The sequence below is a fragment of the Triturus cristatus genome, chromosome 8 (assembly GCF_964204655.1).
Source record: "Triturus cristatus chromosome 8, aTriCri1.1, whole genome shotgun sequence".
Classification (NCBI taxonomy): Eukaryota; Metazoa; Chordata; class Amphibia; order Caudata; family Salamandridae; genus Triturus; species Triturus cristatus.
In genome coordinates, this window is record NC_140591.1 from 1,672,598,667 (window position 1) to 1,672,623,567 (window position 24,901).

The window sequence follows — 24,901 nt, forward strand, 5'->3', positions numbered from 1 at the left end:
GAAATCCAATCAACTCATGAAGTCCCAAGGGGTAGATTTAAACCCTGATATTGACAATACCGGAATCCCTGCATAATGCATAATGAAAGTCAGCCCGTAAGTCTTCACCGTGCAGTACTGTAATGTTTTGAAGCCGCTGATGTAAACAATATTTTTCTGGTTAGTTTCTATTAGGCCATGATACGCTGTGGTTCCCGTGAGTACAATACCAGCGTGTACGCCAGTGTGTGTCATGTTTGAGTAATTCCTCATAAGGCCCCTTCTTCCTCAGACCATTGATCTCCAATTACACACCCAATAGAGCCCTTTGATCCTCCAATCATCCAATCAACCCATCTGGCTGTGATTTCTTCCATCTGAAGAGCGAGAAGTGGAGGGCACTCCTTTGGCTACAATGTGACTCAGCTTTGGAACGCCGTAGCCCTCAATCTTTGACTCCCTGATAATGAACTCAGGTACCTCAAAATGCTAAAATCATGGCTTTTTGACAACTGATCCCAACAAACATAATGGTTGGACTCTGTGTTGCGTTTGCCATGCTGGGATGATTATAGTGAAGGCCAGCTTAATAGAGACCTCAAGATACGGCAGAGCCAATTCTTAATGACAGAAATAGCGGGGGGCTGAAAGAGGAAGAGAACGGAGACGCCTGCAAAAGAGGTTATCTTCAACCTGCAGCGCTCGACAGTCTCTCTGTACCCATATTCCGCGGCCCTTACTGGCAACAGGTGAACATTGCTTAGAGTATATTTCTACAAGTGAAGATATCGGCTTACCCCCTCCACTTCTTTACAAACAATAAATAAAGAACATATAGATTACATTTTGTATTCCTATATCCGATGTTTTCTGCCCAAGATCCGTTAGTGTCAAAGACAAGACCTGAGAAAGGAAATCTAGGGTCACTCTCTAGGCTGTTCTCGTTGACACATAGGGTACGCAACAAATAATGTTTGGTTCCACTTGCCATGGTTTGGGATTTTATATAATTATTTGAAATCAAGCATAAATTCAGAAAAATCTCCTACCAAGCGCCTCAAAGCATTTTGGGTCTGTAATAAAAGTACGGCATCACCAGCATTTAACAATATGGGTATGGGGACAAAGTTGGCATAAGGAACATCTTTTGTACCTGTTCTTAACAAATCATTGAGTTTGTTAATATACAAAATAAATAAAAGTGGGGCTAAAAAACAAACTTGCCTGACACTATGGTGCAAAATGAAAGGATCAGCTAGTTCGCCATTTGGGCTAAACCTGACCTTAGCCGTCAGGTTTTGATGTAAATAGGCCATAAAATGAACAATCGCTGTGTCTATCCCCAGCTCCATTAAAACAACCCATAACTTGTTGCGATTCACATCTTTGAAGGCGGAGGATAAGTATAAGGGGGTCTATTGAGATATGGTGTATTTACCCAATAACTGGTTAGGATTTAAGCACTGCTCCATCATTCCTTATCTTTCTCTAAAACCATATTGACAGTTAGAAAGCATCTCTAAATGCAGATGATAAACATAATTAAAATGCTGCGGTTACCTGCCATGGTCGAAGGTCATTGATGTTTCCACAGCTTCTGTTAATGAAAGGTCCTTGTCCGATTTGACAAGACTTTAGAGAATGCAAGGCATTAGCAAAGGCATACACTGCAAGGTACGTGTGGTAAGTGAAGCTCAAATCACTCATCTCAAAGAAAGTTGTGTCCAAGCTGCCTAACGTCTCATTCCCTGAGCATGGTTCTGGCCGTTCACCATCCCCTTCAGAGACCGCTGGTTCTGCCCCATTGAGTTCTCGCCACTTGCATTTAAACACCTTCTCCCAGAAGATCTTGATGAAAATATCTGCAGGTGCCCTTGAGGGGTGGAGACGGTGAAGATGGTGCTCAAATCCAGGCATGTCCATGGCACGAGGGGAGAGAGCTATGGATCCATTGAATATTCTCCAGGCTTCCTTTCTGAAGAGGCCAGGGGTCAGTGTGAAGGACTCTGTGAACACCAACACTTTATCAGTTACATTCTGTGAAGCGAGGTTCTCCAGAAACATCTTGGTGTGAACCTCAGAGCTGTGGATAATGATGACTTTTATATTGTAATCTTGAAGAGTTTCCACCAGGCTAAGAATCTTTTCTGGGGAGTAGCTCAAGTGGATTTTATCCATGAAAGCCACACATCCTCCATTGTACTCAATGCCCCTTTTTAGATCCTGACCCCCTTGCACGCCAACCTCATCATCTGATGTCAACACTGCAATCCACGTCCAACCAAAATGTTTCATTAAGCGTGCCAGGGCAATGATCTGTAAAGAGTTGGCAGGGACGGTGCGCATGAAGGACGGGTACTGGAGCTTGTCACTGAGTGTTGAGAGTGAGGAGCCATAGCTAATCTGTAAAACAAAGAACTCTGGAGAAATTTGATAATTTATTTCACTTACGATGTATTTTATGAACTGTGGGGAAGATCAGTTGTATGAGATGGGTGTGCACAGCTACGGATTAAAAAGCTAGCTGTGAACAATAATATATAAAAGTACCTCTTGATACCTAAATTGACATAACTAAGGGGCTGATTACGATGGTGACAAGACTACTACCTACAGGCTGTCAGTGGTGGTTTCCCAGATCTGTGACTAGGGGTGAATGCTTTGCCAATGTGCAACATTCCGTCCATCATCTTGTGTGTTTTCCTGTTCGCCCTATGTGGGAAGGGTATGCCGAGATGTGGATCCCGTGCTCACTACGCCACTGGAGTCAAGCTATCCTGGCTGAAGACGGGTGAAACCCCGAAACCGGTCCTAGGACTCTTGATTCTGGTCCAGGGAAGACATGGCTTGGCAGTTCGGGCTGGACTGTTCCCATGAGGCACAGGGTCAAGACTGATTTGCATATAGCCATGTCTGAACTGGGGTGGCGTGGTGAGCAAAATAACAATGGATTAAACCAAGATCTGCGACCAGGGGTGAATGTTTTGCCAATGTGCAACATTCCGTCCATCATCTTGTGTGTTTTAGTGGTGGTTTCCCCACCATCGGAACTATCTTTACTGCCCACCATCGGTCGGAAACACAGACCGCCACGCATCCGATGGGCTCCTTGAGCCTGCCAGTGCTGCAGAGGGCCTTGCAATCCTTGCAATGGTGGCGGTGCCTACCAGGCACCGCCATAGGGATTACGATACACCTACCCACCAGCCTTTGTATGGTAGTTCACTCGCCATGGACAGGCTGTCAGGAAGGGACATTGGGGGCCTGTAGCGCGCCCCCTTTCCCTCTGGCCTCCGATGTGGGCACTGGGGGGCCCCATACATGTCCCTGCACCATGTGGCAGGCACCACATAGCGCCTGCCATGTAGTGCAGGGATATGTAAAGTGACGCATTTTTGTATTGCAGCGTGTGCTGCAGCCAGCAGCACCACCACAATGCAAAAGATAGGCATTGCGACCGCCATGGTTGTCATATCATAATGCCTATGGCGGGACCGTCTGTCAGCCGGGCCCAATTTCCAATTGGGTGGCTGGCGGACGTAAGTTAGCCCGCCATCGTAATCAGCCCCTAACTATTTAAAAATGTTCAAGTCTTAATAGGAAATCCCCTCCTACTGGGAACTTTTGAAAACGCCCTCCTCCCTAAATTTATCAGTATGAAAGTGAAAAAGCAAATCAATGTTCTGACAACAAATGGAAAATGAAGGCTAACCATAAACGTTGTTTGTGTAATAAAATTCCTAATAGTAAATTATTATGTGGGCAGTGGAAGAAGCAGCTTAGAGCTTTCATTTGTTCACTGTATTATCTTCCCAGTGGAGCATTCTGTCTTTGTCTTTCATTACTTGTGATTTTAAGTAAAGTTTGCCCCTAATGCACACCTCTGTCATAGCAGCAGGAATGTGATTTTCGATTTTATTGTAGTATTGTGGCTGTCAAAAACGACTTCCAAGCAGGAAAGAATTGCATATGCCACTTGACCTCACCTATTTACATTTTGCAGGAATAACACTGATCCATGAAAATAGTTCCTCAAAGTTTTTTTTAATGTTAATGACAATCTTCCCTAATTGCATTTGAAACTGGCAAAAATAACCAGGTAGGGAAATTAAATCATGGCCAAATTACCCCCTGACTGATATTATAAGGACACTGCAAGACATTGAGGAGTTCTGTGACCGTAGTGAGTAACAAGCCAATAGGCAGACTTCCTTCATAAGGCATGGAACTCCAAGGTCACTTGCAATATACTTTGGGGCAGATTTACAATAACTGGCGCATCCCTGCATATCAGCAGGGATGCGCCAGTTATTTTGCATCACGGCAGACACCTCTTGCGCCACCATGGATGCGCCGCATTTACAATGCGGCGCACCATGGGGCAAGAATAGAGAGGATGCGTGGCGCATCTGCTGCTGTAAAGGTAACGCATTGCTGGAGTCGCGTCGCAAGCGCGACGCAGCTCCAGCAAGGTTCGGGGTGCCCCTATGCCTAACAAGCTGCGTCAATCCTTACGCCTGCTTCAAGCAGGCGCAGGGTTTTGAGGCAGCATGGCCGTGAAAGTGACTGAGTGCATCACTTTTAGGAGGCATTCCTGCACCGGAACTCCCACATGTGGCGCAGGGCTTTACAACGTGACGCATCTCCCTAGATGCGTCACGTTGTAAATACCCCGTAGCATGGCACTGGTTTTGCGCCGCCGCTGCGTCACAAAAGTGACACAACGGCGGCGCAAATGTGGCATACGGGGCTTGTAAATCTGCCCATTTATTCCTTATGTTACATGGTCATAGCCTCACTCTTTCCATCAACCACTTAAAATCCTAACAGGGCTATTCACAAATGTCACTTATATTTGCAAGTAATTTACATGTCATTTTTTCTTACACTTTTGGCTATTCAAACAGTCTGAGTTTGAAATGATTTAAAAGTGTAGACTTACACATCTACAGCCTTGACAAAGGGGTGGAGGCAAATTTGCAAGTGTAAGTTACTACTGCCAAAAAGGAATCAGTAGTAAGTCGAACACCACACTTGGCAGCCACTGATACCGCAACGCCATTTGATATAATGTTACATTAAATAAAGTATTTCAAATGGTTAAACTATATCAAATGCTAACCTTGCTCTTTAGGTTGAAATGGGCAAATTCAAGTTTGCAAAAGATGAACCCCGTATGCCATTGAAGCAGTCAAAAGTTTGGTTTCTACAGTTCTCAAAGTGGAGGAGGATTCCCAGAATCTCAGGATCTTCATTAAAGATAGTGATTTGGTGCAAGAGGAGCTCAGGTACTGAAATATTCACACTAGAAAATTCCTAAAGTAAGGACCTGTGTTCATGAATAGATTTTATATTGGATGCATGCCATAAATAGCCACATCTCTCACAAGAGCATCTTGGCATATAAACAGAAGTAATGAAATCTTGCAGGAGTGCTGAGAACATTTAATGAGTTTTGCCCAGCTTCTACGTTTAGTGCGCATTGACTGCAACCCTCAATAATACAGTAGCATATTGTGAGCTTTCTCACTCTTGAGATGCTGAGGCTGAAAGGAGGTTGTGTTGTGTGGGCAAGGGAGATGGGCAAGCAGGTGGGCCCAGAGGGTCTTAGGACGCCGGAGCGAGCGGGTTTTAAGGTATGACATCCGCAGGCTGTTCCAGTGGAGGAGGCTTGAATCTGGGTTTGGTCATGCTTAGGTTTGGAACCATGATTGCTGGGATGTTTAGAAATTATATACAAATTATTTAATTATTTTTATTATTATATAAAACCCTGGTTAGGTTCCACACATATCAAAGCATAATTGTGAGGAATTTGGTTGTAGTTGACAGGGGTGTAAGCCCTGGTCAAGCAACAATCACAATCCCTGGCAGGGTAAGCCCCAAAAAGTCACTAATTTATCCCGTGCTTAACCCTAGGTAGCTTGGCACAAAAAGAGCCCACGGTTAACTTAGAGACAATGTGTAAACATATTTATGCAGCCCACAAGCATTAATAAAGTGAAAACATAACACAAGACAAAACCCAAACCAATTTAGAAAAGTAAAGCGAAAATCCAATTAGTAGAAGTGGAGTTTACATTTTGAAACATTTTTTGTAAAAATTAGCACCGCAGACATTTAGTCGTACGAGACCAGGTCAAAGTTGTCAAATATGGCCCACCGTGATGGAGCTCTGGTTGCATACAAGAAGTGAATTGGGCCCCGGTCAGTGCTTACCTGTGGGCTTAGAAGACATTTTAAGAAAAATGTTCTGAGAAGGTAAAGTGCAGTGTGGCAAGGCTGCAGTCAGTGCCCGAGGATGAAGCGTCATCATCAGGGAGCCCTGGGTCAAAGCTCCAGTGAAGATCTGTACATTCAGACTAGTTGAAAATCTCCAGGGATGTGAGCCAGGAAGCTGTGGCCAAAGATAGTTTCAAGGGCTTGGCTGCCCCTTTGGCGAAGGACTGAGGGACAGGATTTGCTGCTGTGGAGAAGAGCATAGCAGGAACAGCCGCAAAATCAGGTCAACCGGAGATGCACCATGAGCGGATAAATGAGCAGGTTGGTCCCAGTCTCCCCTCGGTTCTCAGAGCAGCTTTCAGTCTGTTTTGGATTTTGGCTATCTGGGTACCTTTAGCACCACATCCAAGGGTCTAGGACTGGTAGGACAGCACTTGGGGGTTCAAGACTCACTCAGGCAGGGGGCCAGGTGTGGGTTCAGGGTAGTGGGAGCCGCTTATGTCCCCATAGCTCTGAACACTGAAGAGTGGGACAGAGGGCCCTATTTTTATAGCCAATTAGCCAATTGAAATTAGGAGAAGTTTCTAGAGGTTTCTTCTTTGAAGTGCAAGGAATTTCCTGACTCCCCTGCCCTCACTCCAAGTTGATTTCAGTGACAGTAAAGTCCTTTGTATGAAAGCAGAGCACTGCCTATTCAGTTGCAAATGGGGCTGAGATCAGCTCTGCCATCCCTTTCTGCCAGCAGATGGCACGTTCAAGCATACCCAATCTCTGTATTTTGTGACTGTCTGGTAGGAATTCACAGTCTAGCTGTCAGTTACACCCAGTCATATGACCCAAGACAGTATGCAGGAACAGAAGGAGTAATGGCAGGAAAATGGCAACTTTCTATAAGTGGCATTTTCAAACTTGTATTAAGAATCCTACTTTACCATTACAGAGGCTTTTTATTACAATTTCATAGATACCAAACATGAAATGACTACCCGGTCCCAATCAAAAGTTAGCACGTATTAAATGTAGTAAGGCAACACAATGTTAGCCTAAGGGACAGGTTGGCCTCGACGTAGTGAAAAAACAAATCGGGTAGTGTTTCACTACCAGGACATGCAAAACTTAAAAGTACATGTCTGACCTTTTAATTACAATGCCCCCTGTTCTATTGGCTACCTACGGCCTATCTTAGGGGTGACATATATGCAATAACAGGAAAGCTTAAAACTTGGAAAGGTGGCTATATTGAAAACCAAATTGGCAGTTTAAAACTGCCTTCAGGCTGTAATTGCAGGACCGGGACATGTTTTAAGATGCTACTTAAGTTGGTGGTACAATAAGTGCTGCAGGCCCACTAATAGGATTTAATATACAGCCCTGGGTATATCCCATTACCACACTACAAGTGAGTAAATTAAGTATGCCAATCAGGTTTAAGCCAATTAATCCATGTTTAGGGGAGTGGGCACAAGCACTTCAGCATTGGTTAGCAGTAGTAAAGTGCACATAGTCCTCAGGCCAACAAAAATTTATTTTAGCCATAAAAATGTAGGAAAGTTAGCAAAATAGGCAAAACGTTTGAGGGAAAACCACCCTAACACTGGTAGGTCTAACAATAATCACCTATGATGCAAATAAATGGCTGTTTATAGAGACTTAGGGACATGTTTACAAGAAGTCAACACAACCAGAACGTCACTTTTTCCCACGTTCTGGTGGAGTTAAGATCGTCGCCTTATTTACAAGGTGGCGTAAGGAGGATCTGTAAATGTTTGTGTATTTTAGGGAGCATGTAAAGATGTGGACGTTTGGGAAATTGCTTGATGAGGAAACATTTGGTTTTAGATGAGATGCAGTCCATGTCAACTGCGTGCTCAAGTATTTTGTTTAAAGTAAGAGCAATTTTGTTGGTGGGATCGTGATCGAGTTTGAGGTAGGTTGACTCATCTGTAAGATGTTCTTGTACTTTGTTTTGATAATGTGTAGTAATCAAGATTATTAATGCACCACCTTTATCAGCCGGTTGGAACATGAGTTCCTTCTTTTTGGCAACATGCTGTAGAATTTTTCTTTCAGTTTTAGTCAAGTTGGATTTTTTAGGTGGTTTAAATTCAAATTTAAATTTAAAGTCCGCATTTTTGCCGCAGGTGGGCCGCCCCTTCAATACAGCGTTTCTGTGTACTTTCGAGGTACAGGTATCAGCATGTTTTTTTGTTCTCTAGCACACTCTCACTACACTTCGAGCGTGAACTTTTATATTGTGTATTTTTGACGCAGGAGGCTCGACCCTTTCATTCTGTGTACTCTCACATGACTGTGTCACATGTATGAGCATGTTCTTATTTTAGTTCTCACACATGGTATTCTTCTCCTTTAGAGTGCAGTTTTTGATTGTGTCCTCTTTACATTTTGGATTTTAGAAGTTTGTGGTTAGTCTCCGCTGATTAGGGTACTGTCTTGATTCACAGTACACATCCCTGTGTGCCATGCCTACAACCCACTGCCCTGGCATAGATCCGCCACCCCTCTAGCTGGGTGCACTATACCAGTAGTGAGGGTACAGGTACATGAGCCCTGTACCCTTACAGTGTCCAAGCCAATTCTTAGACATTGAAAAGTGCAGTAATGCCATTAAGAGTATAAAGTGCTTGGAGCTTGTCATTACGAACTCTACAGTACCATAATGGCTTTACTGAAAACTGAGAAGTTTGGTATCAAACTTCTCAGCACATTACACCCACACTGAAGCCAGTGTGGGATCTAATGGAAAATAGACACAGAAGGCATCTTAGAGATGCCCCCTGAAAAATAACCTAACACTAGTGTCCACGCTGAGTGGCTGCTCCCCAGCTGCCACCACCAGACATGTTTCTGGTCCCCTGGGTAGAGAGCCTGCCTCTCTCGGGGGCCTGAAACAATGCACATCCTGGTACAAGGTGCCAAGCCTTCGCCCCTAGGATGGGCAGGGTCCACGAAGGGGAAGCTTCAAAGGCTTGCCGCCTTTGTGAGCTTCCCCAGGCCTTTTGCTGCTCTCAGCAACTGGTCCCCACCGGTTCTGACCCCCACTTTGGGCAGGAGCACCGGCGGCAAAACCAAATGAGGAAGGATGGTGTACCCACCTTTGCCAACCCTACCCCTCAGGTAGGGGAGGTGAGGTGAAGCACAACTCTCAGTCCCCTCCATCTTGCAGATGGGGGAACCCAGCCAACCAGAGTAAGGCATATGCCCCCCTGCCACTGGAGGCTGGCATTATAGGGGGTGTACCAACCCCAAGGAAGGGACCCATTGGTCCCAACTTTTACTTACCTGTAACACCCCTAATTAAGTATTCAGGGGCATCCCGAAGCTTGCCTCCTTAGACAAGCAACGACCAAGAACAAAAGAACCAAACAGCCGTGCCGAAGCTAAGAAGAGGAGGACGCCCACTGACTTGACCCCATCCATACCAGCCTTATCCGATCTCGAACCTGCATAAGTGAAACTCTGGTGTGTCCTCCACCCAACAATCTCAAAAACCCCTGCCTTCCAAGGAAAAGACTTTGTCTCCAGTGAACACCGAATTTGTTCACCCACAGACTCCAGCTCCAGCAAAACCTGCAGGTCTGCACCACTCTGGACCCATCGCCCACGGCCCGAGTTCAAGTGACCCAACAGCACAATAAGGTCTCTCCACCCATCCAGACCTGAGATCCAGTGGTCCCTGACCTGCCTCAAGCCTCCAACTGACGCCTGCAGACTCAATCCGGAAGGTCCCCCCAACCGCAACCAGGAGCTGGTAAGAAAATCTGACTCTAAAAGACACCCCTGCACCCGATGCCCCACGGCCTTGGGTGGCCCAACCGATGGTGCCTAACCAACTCCCAGCATCCTAACTTACCTCTCCAAGTGGTGGTCGCTCCCGGAAGACCTTCGTCCCCAAGACTGCAGTGTGTTTGCATCAACAAATTTTGAAAACCGAGCAAAAGGGTTTCAGAGTAAAGATCATGTAATAATGCAAATGCACATCAAAATTAAAGATCTCTGATTAAATTCCAGATGTTCATATCTTGTCTTTATTTCTTGAAAAAACTTCTTCGCTGCAAGCCCACTGCCAGCCAACACGTGTTTCGTCCTGACTTTAATAGGTCATGGACTTCATTAGGGCTGAAGACAAAGAAATAACCGAATTTCATAAAGTATATACTAAAAGTAACAGCAGAATACGTACAAATATTCTAACATCAAAAACTAAAAAGCAAAATATGCAAATTATTGAGCTGCATTAAACCTGATAGATAAACATGATGGTTGGAGCAAGGAATATAATGTGTAATATCACCGAAAAAATAGAGATTGTAAGTAGTGTGTATAGGAGAAGAGGGGAAACTGCAGAGAGGGAGTGGAGATTGTAAAGAAAAGGAAAAAGACCCTGTGAAAATCAATATATTTAGAGTTCAATGAAAGTCGTCAGAAGATTTATATAGTTTAATGAAATCGAGAGAAAGTAAGTTAACTAAGAAAAATGAAAGACTAATTAAACTGAACACTTGTGCCCTTGACGGGGGCATGAAAGGAAAAGAATATTGTCTTTAATATAGGAAAACTAAGTCAAAATGACCTGCCAGTGAAGTTATACCGTTGACAAGTATAATATACTATCAATTATTAAGGATTTAGTCTGGAAATAGAACATATCAATTGTCCCTACCACTGTGGTTTTTGGTGCAGTGTGTTTGCAAACCGGAAAATCCCCATTAAAAGTAACAGGGCTCCCGTTGACAAAACAGCACCCTGCACCCGAAGCCCTAGTGCCGCTGAGGGTGTACCTTTGGTGCTAACTTGAACCCCCATTTGCCCTGAGCTGAAGTCCAGGTGCTTTGTTCCCACAACCTTGTGGCCTGCTCTTGAGCAGCCACCAACCGGAGGCCCCCTATCCTCCATTGGATAACATTGGGCTCAGCACTCTGCACCCGGCTGCCCTAGTGCAGCTGAGGGTGCTTTGAGAGTGCATCCTCTACCCTGTGGGTCCCCTGAGTCGAACCCCAGAAACCCAACTCCCACAACAAACTACTTACCTCTGAACCGATAACACTTTTTTCTCCAATAGGATAACATTGACTGTTTTCCAGGTATAGTACACTGTGTAGGAAAAGTGATCTGTAAAGTAACTTACTTGACATCCTATTGAAAAGTCAATACAAAGTATATGTACAATATTTCAAAGTATTGCATTGCCAGTAATTCTAGTGTAATAAAACTAAAGTATTTATACACAACTGCAATTCAAACTGTATTATTACGTGTGCCAGGCTTGCTTGGTTCGTGAAAATAAAATAAATAAAAGAACATTTTGATACAAAATCAATTGGTCTGAAGTTCAGTCTTTGAGTGTGTGCAATCATTTGCTGATTGAGTGTGTACAACAAATGCTTAACGCTACCATCTGATAAAGCCTTACTGCTCACCCAAACTACCACAAAAAGAAAGTAAGGTGCTATCTACTTTTACCTCTGCCTATCTTTGGGGTTCCACTGGACTCTGTGCACACTATACCTCACTTTGCTATAGTATATACAGACCCATCTTCCTACAATAGTCCAATAGAAATTCTATTTGAATATGAAAGAGGACTCATTACAGAGGACGTGTGCTTCCACTAAAATTCAGCATTCCCCTTAGTGATACATTAGTAGATCAAAAATATGCACATGAAATTATACCCATTTCATAAGAAATTTACATTTGTGATCTTTTATGTGCTTCGCTATTCATATTTATTGGTCCCCATGGTAATGTACATGGGATTAGAAAACAGTACATAAGAAAATGATGGGAAGGGTGGTTACTTGAACAAGAATTCACTTTGTTACCTGTTCGTGTCCATCTCACCCAAAGGTCTGATATCACGATGGTTCCAGGTGCACCTTTACCTTTGACTCTCCAAAGACTTTTATTATAACAAACACCTTCCAGTGTGAGGAAGTAAGTTGCGGTGTGTAAGGATGCACTTGGGACCCTTCCTCAGATGGTGTGAGCAAATCTATCTTTGAAAGCTGGGATAACTATGCAGAGGCATACTCTACAGAGTTCCCTAAAGAACACTTTTAGAAAGACAAAGGGCCTTAGACCTCAATCAAAACATGGTGCATCTCATGTTCGCCATCATGTGCAGGGCATTGGCTGTAAATTACTATTAATACAGCAGGAGGAATGCCCGCCATGTTCCTACTGAGGATGAAGGTGTCAAAAAGGCCGCAATTATGACTTATGTGACTAGTGGTGGAAACAGTGATGTGTGTGTCACACCCACCTTGAACATCTGCCTCCTACCTACACGTGATCACTATGAAAACAAACATAGGCTAAGTTTGACATCCTACTCATGTCTGTCTCTCACTGAGTCCAACCACAAGGGTGCCACGGCCACTTTAACTAACTCCTCCCCATGGCAGCCTGCTTGAGCGCAGGAGACCTTATCTTTCACGCGCCTTCAGTGCACTCACTGCACTACATCTAACTCCTTCCAGAGTGTGGAATGTTGGGGTTTCCGAGAACACAGCTGTGGGCCATTCCTCAGACATTGTGATCAAATCTATCTTTGAAAACCAGGCTAATCATGCCAGGGCAGACTCTTCCAGATTCCCACAAGAGCACTTCTAAAAAGACTAAGGGCCTTGGGGTGGTTAGAAAGCAATGGTTTTACTTTGTTACCTGTTCATGTCGCCCTCACACAGAGTCCTAATATCATGAGGCAGCAAGGCTCATCTTTATTGATGACTCAGTGTGGCAGCCTCATTAGGCTCAGAAAGACTTTTCTTTCATGTACCTTCAGCGCACCCAGTGCACTAAATCTAACTGCTTCTGGTGTGTTGAAGGAGGCTTGGTATATCAAAGGATGGTGGTGGTGTCTGAGGATGCACTTTAGACCCATTTCTCAGGTTGACTCAGTGAGACCCACGAACCTGAATACCAAATATTAAATATGATTATTCACTGCTGTAACGTAGCAACAGTGGGAATCAAAATGTGTATCTGATTGTTGCTTTATCCTAAATTAATTTCAGGCTGTGCTCATTGGGCTTTCTGACTCTCTTTTCTGCTGGAGAGCAGAGTGCACAGCTTCAGTAAGGGAGGGGGCAGAATGGCACAAAGGGTGGTGGGTTGGGTGGCCAGGTTTGTTATTTTACACTTGGACCACTGAAGAGAGGCCATGTTTTGTACGGGTCCCTCTTAACTCCTCTGCTACTGCATAGCCATTGAAATGATGATATTAGGGGTCATACATAACATAAAATTATAGATGGGTGAAAAGTCAATAACTAGGATGTTTTCTCTCTAGGATTCTTAGTGACCTCTTGGATACATCAAGATTCACTCGCATCGTCTAATTGATGAGGCTAATAAGTTCTTGGTGAAAAATATTCCCCAGTATTTACTGTTCCCCATCTGTAATTACATACTTTGCTTTATGAGAGGTGGTTCATTGACATTAGACATTGCAGTATATGTATTCATAAGACTTAGGTACAATGATCTGCAACATGTATCATTTGTGGGGGTAGGATGCATATTTGGGTGCCTGACATATGGGATGAATGAGAGCATTGGTTTCAAGAATTTAAACTTCTGAGCTCATGGAGGTGGTGTTATGTTTCATACAGGTACCCCGATATAGGCTCAGGTAGTACCCAAACCTTTCACCTATATTTCCCCTGCCATTCCAATACATAACGGTTCTTGGTACTGACCTTTTACCTAGTTACGGTACTGCCTAAATGACATTGGTTTTCTCTAAAAACTAGCCTAATTGATTATGCATGAGGATTCTTGGAATCTCAGCAGGACTACCATCTCTTGAATAATAACTATGTATAAGGGTCATTCCTTCCGTCATCCTAGTCCGACATGACACAGCAAGGTAGATCCCCTGAGGGTACCACTTTGGTACACAAACACCATATCTTTGCTGAAGCAGCAGAGGAGAAAAAGTGTTTTCCAGACTGACACACTGGGGCAAGACGCTGCGGTTCCTGCACTCAGACACTCCAGCTTGCAGTGGTCTCACATTCCTTGTGGGGTGTCCATCTCGAGATGGGTCCCACAGTCTTACACTTCAGGTAATGGGGTTGGCTTCAGCCAAAGGGGATTCTTGGCTCTACATCTACATACACTTAGGTACATCTAGTTAGGGTTGCATCGTAGGAGTATGCATTATTATTGTCATGTATTTTATACCTGCCTGTATTAATTGTTTTAGCACTATGGTAGGAATCTACCATCCTTTTATGCTGTTGGTGGTAATAATCATTTATATCTGTTTCTGTCTTATGGTTGTTTCAGCACATCTATTTTACACTAGAATGACGCTGGTTCAATAAATGCTTATTGAAAACGTCCCCACCGTTTATTCTGTGTATATTTCTGAGACAAAGTGAGCACGAGTGACTGAGCGAAAGGTACTGTACTGTTTCCACGATCCCTGACGGGACAGAGTTGTCATGTTCGATAGTTGCCAGGAACTATTCTCTCCTTGGTAAGAGAACTTTACAGTGGCACTGTGAGCTAGCTGGTATACAGCCAAACATACCCGTTGGGGGTGTCTGGAATCAGTCTGGACACCAATCCCACAGTCTATGTTGTCTTAACGCGCAGATCCTATATTGGAATTACACAACAGTGGGTTTTAAGACAACTCTTCAGCTGTGGAAGGGAGGCCGTACAGTGCCATAGTTAAGGTGGGCATTCAAGAGGAAAGGCCTGAGGTTATGAAAGGGTCTGAAGATCGAAGCAGCTTGATGTGTTTTAAGTGGCATTATCTGGTGAAGGTTTGCAGGGTTCAGGGAGCAAGAAAATGTCTGCCGAGTGACCAATTGGGAGAGAGGAAGGGGTTGAGCAGGTGAGCATGTATCTGTTCCCAGGATAGCTTTGTGATCAAGTAGTTTTCCTACATTTGTCAGAGAGTCATCCTGAGCTGTAATTATGACATACCTAGAAATCATTTGTTTGTTAGTAAATAGAGAACTAATCTGTAAACAGTTAATACTCTCATATGCAGGGTATTTGTAGTGAGTCTAGGGTAAAAACAAGCATGGGGTCTGAATTGATAAACCTATAAAAGTCAATAATGTCCTCAAGGTATTGCTAAGAAATTGATGAAGTTACAAAAAACGGGTAAACCCAATCTATGTCCCTGGGACCTGGGTATCCAGCTGTGCAGTACAATAAATGGTCCCAAAGGACAGTTCATCAATATCAAAAGTAAACTGATAAAGGAAACAATAGAGAAAACATAAGGTGCTTCAAAAGCAGTGTTATTTAATCACACTGAACGCACATCAATTCATAGCATCATTGGACAGATATCAAAACAGTGCAGTGCCCCAGGTGGGGAAGAAGAATAGAGGTGTGTATCGTGATTGGAGTGAGGATAAAGGGGACAGGTAAAGAAAATGCAGTGTCAATCATATAATGAATACATAAAAAAACACAAGCCTCCTAATTCAAGCCACATGGTTAGAAACGTTCTAAATTAAATGAGTAGCCATGTTTGAATGCAGTGTCACAGTGAATAATCGCTGTTGATCAAGCTGGCAGGTATTGAAAGTTGTCGACGTTTCGATCCCAAAGATATTGTAGGCAATTTATTCCTTACGTAGGGGTCTTCCTCAGGACAGGAAAGAGGGAAGTGGCACCAAATAAGCCTCCGCTGGGGCCTTGTTCATGGATGTGGGTGCACAGGCTCTGGAAAACGTGAGAGCGAGAAGTAGTCACTGAATCTGAAAATGATATCTGCCAGGGGGATGAGAGCCGGTATCTTCAGTCCCGCCTTGTAGGGTAAATCTGATAAATCATTGGCTTAGGCTCTCCAATTTTGCCCGCTGTCTCAAATGGCTCTCGAAAAATCACCGACCTCTAGCACCTTATGTTTTCTCTATTGTTTCAATTATCAGTTTACTTTTGATATTGATGAACTGTCCTTTGGGACCATTTATTGTACTGCACCGAAGAAATTGTTGAAGGCATCTTTTTAATCTAATTTGGTATATTACAATGCCGTAACTGAGAGCCATTAAAGTGAGAACTAGTAACATCTCTTGTTTATAATGCCTACAGATTACAGAAGAGCATTCTGAAGTACTAGGCAAACAACAACTATTATAATTATTATAACAATATTATTAATAATAATAATATTAATAATAATAATAACAACAATAATGGCAATAATAATAATAATGATACAAACTAGTGTTATTATTGTTATTATTAATAACAATAATGATAATAGTAATAGTGCTGTTATTATTGTTATCATTATTATTATTATTATTATTATCAATAATAATAATGATATTAATAATGGTAATTATAATGGTAATAGTAATGTGAGTAATAATAAACATAATCATGATAATAATAATGTTAATAATTATAATATTAACAAGTGGTATTATTGTTATTATTAATAATAACAATAATGGTAATACTATTAATAGCGCTGTTAATATTATTATCATCAGTAATAATTAAAATAACAATATTTATAATGGTAATAATGATGTGAATAATAATAATAATAATATTAATAATCATTATAAATAATAATCATGGTAATAATAATAATAAAAGTATAATGATAACAATAAATACAATACTACCACAAGAATGGTAATACCAAATAAAACAAGTACTGAGATATTAGTGCAAATATTGGCATCGCAGACCCCGTTGCACTATTAATGCCCTTCCGCGGCTAGCACTGACGTCCCCAGTGAAGAGGAACATCAGGGTGACAGGCAGAGGGACCCTTAGAAACATCCAATGCCCCTACTAAAGGGCATCCTCTGCATTTTGTCTTGCGTGGTGAACATACAGGGCTTGTTTGTTGTGACCCCGCAGCTGCGATGTATCCCTCCCCAGTTTTCTCGGTGCTGTTCCCCATGCCATGTTGGCAGCTCCCAGATTGTCGTTACGTTTGTGCTTGATGAATATTGATTGTAAATATCTGTGCCCCTTCTCTGAAAGCAGATTTCCAAAGCATTGGAAAGATTTGGGGCGAAAACGTACTGTGCTGCTGGGGCAATTCGAATGATATTGTTTTCAACTCTGATTGATCCTAAGAGTGCCCTTGTTTCCACCAAGAAGAAAGTTCAGTTTTTCTAGACCTGACATCTTAAATCTATCTCTTCCCCTGAGATCATCTATGTATTGTGCTGTAGGTTTGTAAGATCATGGTCAATGAAATTAAGGGGTAGCCATAGCATTTTTAGGTTGAGTATCTGGGGCAGATTTACAAGCCCCTTGCACCTCATTTGAGCCGCCGTTGCGTCACTTCTGTGACGCAGCGGCGGCATAAACCTTGCGCCACGTTGCGCCCTTTTTACGTCACCTTGCGCCACATGAAACCTACGTCAGGTTTCATGTGGGCGTTACGGAGCAGGGTGTGCGTTCCCTCGCAGGTACGCTTCGTAAACGTGACGTAGTGAAATCTACAAGATTTCACTGAGTCACTTTTACGGCCATGCTGCGTCAAAACCCTGCGCCTGCTTGAAGCAGGCGCAAGGAGTGACGCAGCATGTTAGGCATAGGGCGACCCCGAGCCTTGTTGGAGCCGCGTCGTGCTTGCGACGAGGACTCCAGCAATGCGCCACCTTTACGACGGGGATGCAACACGCATATGCCCATCCGTGTGCCACGGCGCACCGCATTGTAAATGCGGCGCATCAGTCGTGGCGCACGGGTGGTGTTGCCTGTCGCAAGTGTTCTGGCACATCCCTGCTGATTTGCAGAGATGTCCCAGACCTTGTAAATATGCCCCTGTGTATTTTCTATGCACGTCAGTATTAATTCATGTATGTATGTTGTTGGTGGACTGCGCCAGAGTTCTTCACAAAGATCAGGTATTGGAAAGAAGAGATGATGAGATTTTGCAAGTACATCTACAAATTCAGAAACAGGTCCATTGAGTTACTTACAAACTAGGAAAGAATAGGTTTGGCCGGCTGGGAACCAATTGTAGACGGTCCTCGCTATGTTCTCATTCACAGAACCCAAGGACTTCACCAATGGTGCAATTTTTTAGGAAACCTGTTTCTTGGGGGCTACCATTCTGTCAGTACTGGGCAAACTGGATGACCACCTTCACTAGTTCAACTCTTCAAAACCCTGCCCACCTCAATGCCCGCCTAGTCTTCTTCAGTAATGAAACAGAGTCGGATGGGGCGTGGAGAGTCGTGAACACTGAATGCATGCGTCCCCTTGCAGCTAGTGGAGTAAGTCAGGCTGGTGACGTCATCTCTCACACCACCAGGCCTCCTGTAGATATCACGGCCTCTGTGGAAGTGACCTGCTGATTTTCTGTGCTTCATTTGTGGAATCTGTGTTCCTTACGTGAATATGTATATATATATTGAGTTGGAGCTTGAAGCCTGGTAGAGCCGGTTACCACTCCACATGCAATACCCATTCATGTGGCTGATTGCCATGGATATTTTCGGTTACAACTGTTTATAATGTAAAATAAATGTTAACTGGAATCTTAATATGTCTTGTCATTATATAATCAATTAACTGAATACAGTTTTCAAAATGTTGAAAAATAACAAAAGAAGCAATGAATGAATGTAATGTTATATTCCAAAGTTAGGCCCATGTAGCAAAGCAGCTTATTTCTTACATTGTCCTCACAAATAACATTTTCAGCTCTGACCCTTTGCATATATTTGAACGCACAACAATGTTGGATTAGATTCCCTGAAACTAAACTTGTTTACACATCTAGCTTCATACAACATTATCACAATGCCCTGAACATCATGTACTAGGTCTTGTTTTTCACTATGTACAAATGTCATCTCTATCTTCATCCACGGGCGACAGGGCTATCTACATATCCATAACACCGCTAATCTATACGCATATCCAAAGGCTGCTTTCTATTATAAAAGTTGAGCATCCTGCTAGATTACCAGAGTAGGTGCTTCCGCTGACACCGAGGATCCTTGCATGCTGAGAAATCAGCGAGCAGAGGTCTGACATCTCATGAGGTGTGTCCAGTTAGTGACCAAGAGGGGGCCCTTCATTCTATCTCATCAGGTAACGGGGCTGGATCGCCCCTTGGCAGGATTCTTGGCTCTACTCCTACACGCACTCTAGGTACACTTACAGTAAGGTTTGCATTGTAGGGGTACACCCGATTACTGCCTTATTTTATATGCCTGCATATAGACATTGTTTTAGCACCAAGGTAGAACTATATCTACTAGTTACGCTTTCGGTGCTTGTAATCCCATTTATCTGATTCTGTCTATTAATCATTGCAGCACCCGCACTTTATGCAAGATTAGCGTTGGTTCAATACATTTATTGAAAATGTCCCACTTTGTATTCTCTGTATATTTCTCCGAGAATAAGTGAGCACAAGTGACTGAGTGAAAGGTTCTGTACTGTTTCCACGATCCCTGAGGGGACAGGGTTGTCATGTTCAGTGGTTGCAAGAAACCATTTCCTACCTGATAGGTAAGGAGGGCTTACGGTGGCACTGTGAGTTAGCTAGTCTCTATACTACAACAATTCTTCATGGTTGTTTGGAATCAGTCTTGGCACCAGGCCCCTAGTTTATGTTATGTAAACAATGTGCTTTGCCGTGACATGCAGACATCACGGCCCAGGTTTATTAAGGACTTCAGTTTTCCTAGCATGATGCAAGCCATTAACTGCGATTTATAAAGCCACCAAAGGGAGGATTTACACCACTAAGTGTGGACTTTACAAAAATAGTAACACAACACAGTGCATGGAGCTGCCTTTCTTTACCTTGTGTCCGAGAGGCCTTTCAGGGGTGGAGTAGGGGCGTTACCATACATCCACGCATGGATTTTGGAGCGTTGCCAGGTTTACGAAACACTTGTAAACCTGGAAATGTGTCAAAATGATGCGCCTCCCAGACCTAGGTGGAATAAGGAGAAATATCTGTATTTCTCTTTGTTACTTTCTTTTCTTCTGCGTGTGATGCATTACGCAGCACACGTAGAAGAGGCTCTGGAAAAGCACGCGGTCTGGCATTGGATGCCAGCCGTGTGACTGTGGCAGGTCTTGATTTGTCCTTGCTTTGGTCTATCATTTGTTTTTGCAACACGTTTTTGTTGGAGAATCTTCTGGACCCTCCTCAATCTAAAAAACAATAAGTATAGAAAAAAATATTTTTGTTCCAAAAAAGCACACATTCCCACAGCATTAAATGTGAATGACACAAACACAGACTTATGGTCGAAGCCTGGCTGAAAGCCCCTAGAGGTAACTATGTTATACACATCACACTAGCTTAAACAAATCATATCGATCTGGTGTTGGCTGCCAGCCTCTTGCCTTTGCTAATGCTTTTTGGAATGTTTTTCTAAATCTTCACCACAAATAGATGGAGACGATTTATGAAAAGAGAGGCTTTCAAAACAGATAGGGAGGCTTACAAAGACAGATAGATAGATAGATAGATAGATAGATAGATAGATAGATAGATAGATAGATAGATAGATAGATAGATAGATAGATAGATAGATAGATAGATAGATAGATAGATAGATAGATAGATAGATAGATAGATAGATAGATAGATAGACAGCACAGATTCGATTAGTACTATAATTGACAAATATCTATATAAGCACGACAAACTAGAGTACTAAAAGCAAACTAGAAAGAAATGTTTCTTACTGTGCATTCTATAAAGACAATTACTTTATGAAGAATAGATTCAAAACGACACAATCTGGTATGGTCCGAAATATCAGCAGACAGATAAAAAACAAAGGCAGCTCCAAAAGGAATTTACAACATCTGTAGCAGGAGGTGGGAGCTGATAAATCTGGACTATGTGCTATGCTTTGAAGAGCTACTAGAAAGCACCCTGCTATTATATCAGGCTCTAAACACTAAGGTCACATTAAAGTAATAATTAAGTACAAACAACAGCATGATCACTTAAGGGAACAGTGGTCTGTGTGGTTGTGCTCCTTGTGAAAGAGCAAAATGCAGTAGTTCAAAGGGAATTAGCCAGTGGCTGAAGTAGGGTGATCCACAGACCCACTGTACACACTGTGGTGGGCGGAAACAAAATGTGAATGAGACAACAGCAGACCAATGGATGAAGAGAGCTGGCTGACTGCCCCTTTCAGTGAGGATATTACACATATAATGTTTTTAAAATTTGTAGGTCTTGGGTATCTCAGACTTAAAAGGGAAAATGTCTTTAAGGATTTTTTGTCACTTGTCCCTTTCTGCACAAAAACAATCTTGCTGGTAACGCAGGAATCCTTGCAGCATGACGCAAGGGTGCCAGTGTTGGCGCCAGGCTGCACACAGTGTGCCAGTGCAAGGAAGGAGCAGAGAACAGCATATCTTAGTTCATATGGGGCACTTCTGCTTCTTCCCTTTCGACAAACTCTGTGCAGCAAGTTTCCTTGCTGCCTGCGTTCCGTGGAAGATTACTAGATCTGCCCCAAGCAAGGAAACAGATGCCACTGTGCCCATAACAATATAGTAAGTATCCCAAATGAGAGCCCGCAAAATAACATGTTTCAGCCTGTTATCAGATGTGTCAAGCATTTAAAGTTCTTTATTTAACGCTCTTGGTAAGTAATGACTTTGCAAAATGCAGGAAATACAAAATGGAATAAGTACATTGGATTGCAGCTGCTGCGAGGGGCCATATTTGAGAAGAGAACACCATTTCATCTGAAAATAACGGAGCGACATATGAGCAGGAAGCTGTCCCAATATTTGGAAAATCGCCCTCTCTTAGAGGATGAACACTTCGGTTTTAGACCTGGACATGGCACTGACCCAGCCCTTCTCGTCGCTATAAAGGTGTTGCGGATGAGGGTGGACAGTGGTCAGTCAACAGTACCGGTCATGCTTGACTTGTTGGCCACCTTTGTCATGGTCAACCATAAAATCCTTCTGGCTAGATTGGCCTCAATTGGAGCGGAGGGTACAGTGTTGAAGTGGATGGAATCCTTCCTGTCGGATCTGTGTCAGGCTGTTGCCCTCCCCATCACTCTCAATTCAAAAGCCTGTGTCAAGGAGTCCCACAGGGCATGGCACTCAGTCCGGTCCTGTTTAATGCTTAGATGAGGCCCCGATCACTCTGATAAACGCACATGACTTCAGGCTGGTCAACTATGCGGATGATACTCAGCTGATTCCGTTCCTCGATTGTGGCCATCAGGATGAAGGGACGGCCTTTCAGACAAGCTTTTCGGATATTGTGAACTGGACAAAGTTAGATTCCCTAAAAACTAAATGGGGATAAAACTGAGTTCTTGTTTTGTTCGGCAAGTAGAACCCTCATGGAACTTCCACCCAAATGCTGTCCCTTTCCAATAGAAAGGGGGCTGCGACCGTCGGGCGCAGTCCGCAATCTTGGGGTCCTATTCGACAACAAGCTATCTCTGGAGAGCCATGTCACAAAAGTTGGAGGCATCGATTTTGCACTCTACAGGAAGCTGTTACATTTAGTAGCAACCCAAACTAAATCACTCATTCGGTTGGATTACTGCAGCGCCCTATTACTTGAAGCTCCTGACTATTTGATTAATAGACTGCATATAGTCCAAGTGGCTTTTTATAAAGGAACACGTTGTCCCTAAATATGAATTTGTACTAAACAATGAGCATAGAAAATAAATATGTTCTATGTTACCAAAAAAATATAAAATTCGAAAAAATACAGGTGTCAATTTATATACCAAAGACATTTGCAATAGTCTTGGTACTGTATGCCAATGACGTTTCGATCCCGCTTATAAGTATGGGGATCATCATCAGGACTTTAATTGTATAAGCCTGAAACAAAAAAATGGCAAGAGATTAAGGAGTTTTGGCACGGATTTGCCAAAACGGGCTGTGGAATATAGTGCAGTAGAGTGATAGGGGTGCCTCCAATTGGAAGGACAACAGCGATATGTAATATCGTGGATGAAGGCCGATCTACAGACACCTGTCTACGTGAGTCAAATGTCCGAAACGATGTGAGCCAAGGGACTGCGTCGGAAGCCGGTCTGTGGTATTTAATCCCAGAAGTGCACTGACAGATTTGTATTGGCTTCCACTGAGGAGAAGTACCCTTTTTAAAACCATGGGCATTGTGTATTAGACTCTACATGTCAAAGGTTTTGTGCTTCTACAAGGTAGACTGAAAGGATACACTCCCAGGAGATATCTCTGCTCGAGTACTTCAAATCCGGTTTGCATATATACATTATACCAAAAAAGACAAGGGGGTCCGGCTTTCACAATTAAGGCACCCCAGCTGTGGAACAAACTGCCACCCTCTCTTAGGTCATCAACAGAAATTTTGCAATTCATGAAAGTTTTAAAGACCTGGTTTTTCCCTAAGTAACTGTGTCCTTCATGCACGTGCACTGTTTATTTTTATGTCCGCAGGGTTGTGGCCTTCTATAAGCTTCCAGCTCCAGGATACCAGTTTGGTGACAGTTTGTGCTTTATAAATGCAATAAATAAATACATAAATAAGTACAAAGTCAAATGGCTCAGGCCTTTGTTACTTGACTGGATGGGGTAAAAGAGAAGCTGCAATGTACAACTTGATAAAATAAATGAATAATAAACTTGCAAGGAAATATTGCAACTCTGCATGGAAAGACTACGCTAGGGTGTAGGGATAGAACATGTGTGAAACTGCAAACTATGGTTAGATCAGTAATTGCGATACGGTCACTTGATTAATACCATGTACTTCCTTAATGAAAGCTTGAGTCTAATATGATCCATTGGATAATGTGTGAATATCTGCCGTGGTCTAAAGCTGCCGCCACCCCACAACCGCTGTACATTTAGAACACAATGATGTCTCACGTCACAGTCGATGCCATCGCTCCACCAGCCTGGAGGTGGCTCTGATCCTCTTTGCATGCATTATATACTGATTAGCAAAAATAACCAAACACACCATCCTCTCACAAACTCAAACACAGACCAACAGGTCCACTGTCTTTTTGAGGGTCTTAAACTGGACCTTGTAACTACCCTTCTACAAGAGATCACCATTAGGATTTATTTCCATGGTGTTTTCTGCTACCATAAAGGAATGAGTTATGTCCCACCTATCCAGTCTGCTGCTACAAGCCACCCAATGCACCATTCATCCTTGCATTCGCATCCCATGCGCATACCAGTGGATCCATCGACCTTACCTGAGGGAAGTGATAGCGCCCTAGAATCCTGGCCATCGGGCCAGATATGGATGACTCAAGCTCTCCAATCACACCCGCTGGCATTGAACGGGGCTGACACTTATATCCCGGCACTGCTCCTTGCATCCCTGAAAGTAGGTCCAAGACCCCACGGAGCGCTCTGGTTTGTGACATGCATGTGTCAAGGATCCAGAATCCAAGGGTGATGTTTGGCAACAGGTCTGGATTGCTGTTAATTTCTTCAATTGCAAACTCCATCGCCAAGACATCTCGGTAATATCGAATGTGAAACCTAGGTATAAAGACAGCAACTTTCAATAAGTCATCAGTAATCAATTCAATTGCTATAGTTATTATATAAATTCTAGATGACACAAGTAAGAGTACTGAACATTCATGTTGTGCAGTTTACGATGAGTAGCTTTGGCAGCTTTGACCTGCTCCGCTGGTTCTGTTACGGTGTTCTTGTATGTTACAGTCCATGGTGATAATTACAACATAGGGTTGTACATTCT

General features: G+C 43.1%; 1 protein-coding gene across 1 annotated transcript; it reads right to left on the reverse strand.

The window, feature by feature from the left end:
* Window positions 1-1,521: 1,521 nt before the first annotated feature.
* Window positions 1,522-24,644, reverse strand: LOC146808564 (vomeronasal type-2 receptor 1-like). The gene is made up of 2 exons (XM_085624012.1): window positions 24,387-24,644; window positions 1,522-2,382 (listed from the first exon to the last, which is right to left on the reverse strand). Exons 1-2 carry the CDS (start codon window positions 24,642-24,644, stop codon window positions 1,522-1,524), a joined length of 1,119 nt encoding a protein of 372 aa, XP_085480138.1.
* Window positions 24,645-24,901: the final 257 nt, after the last annotated feature.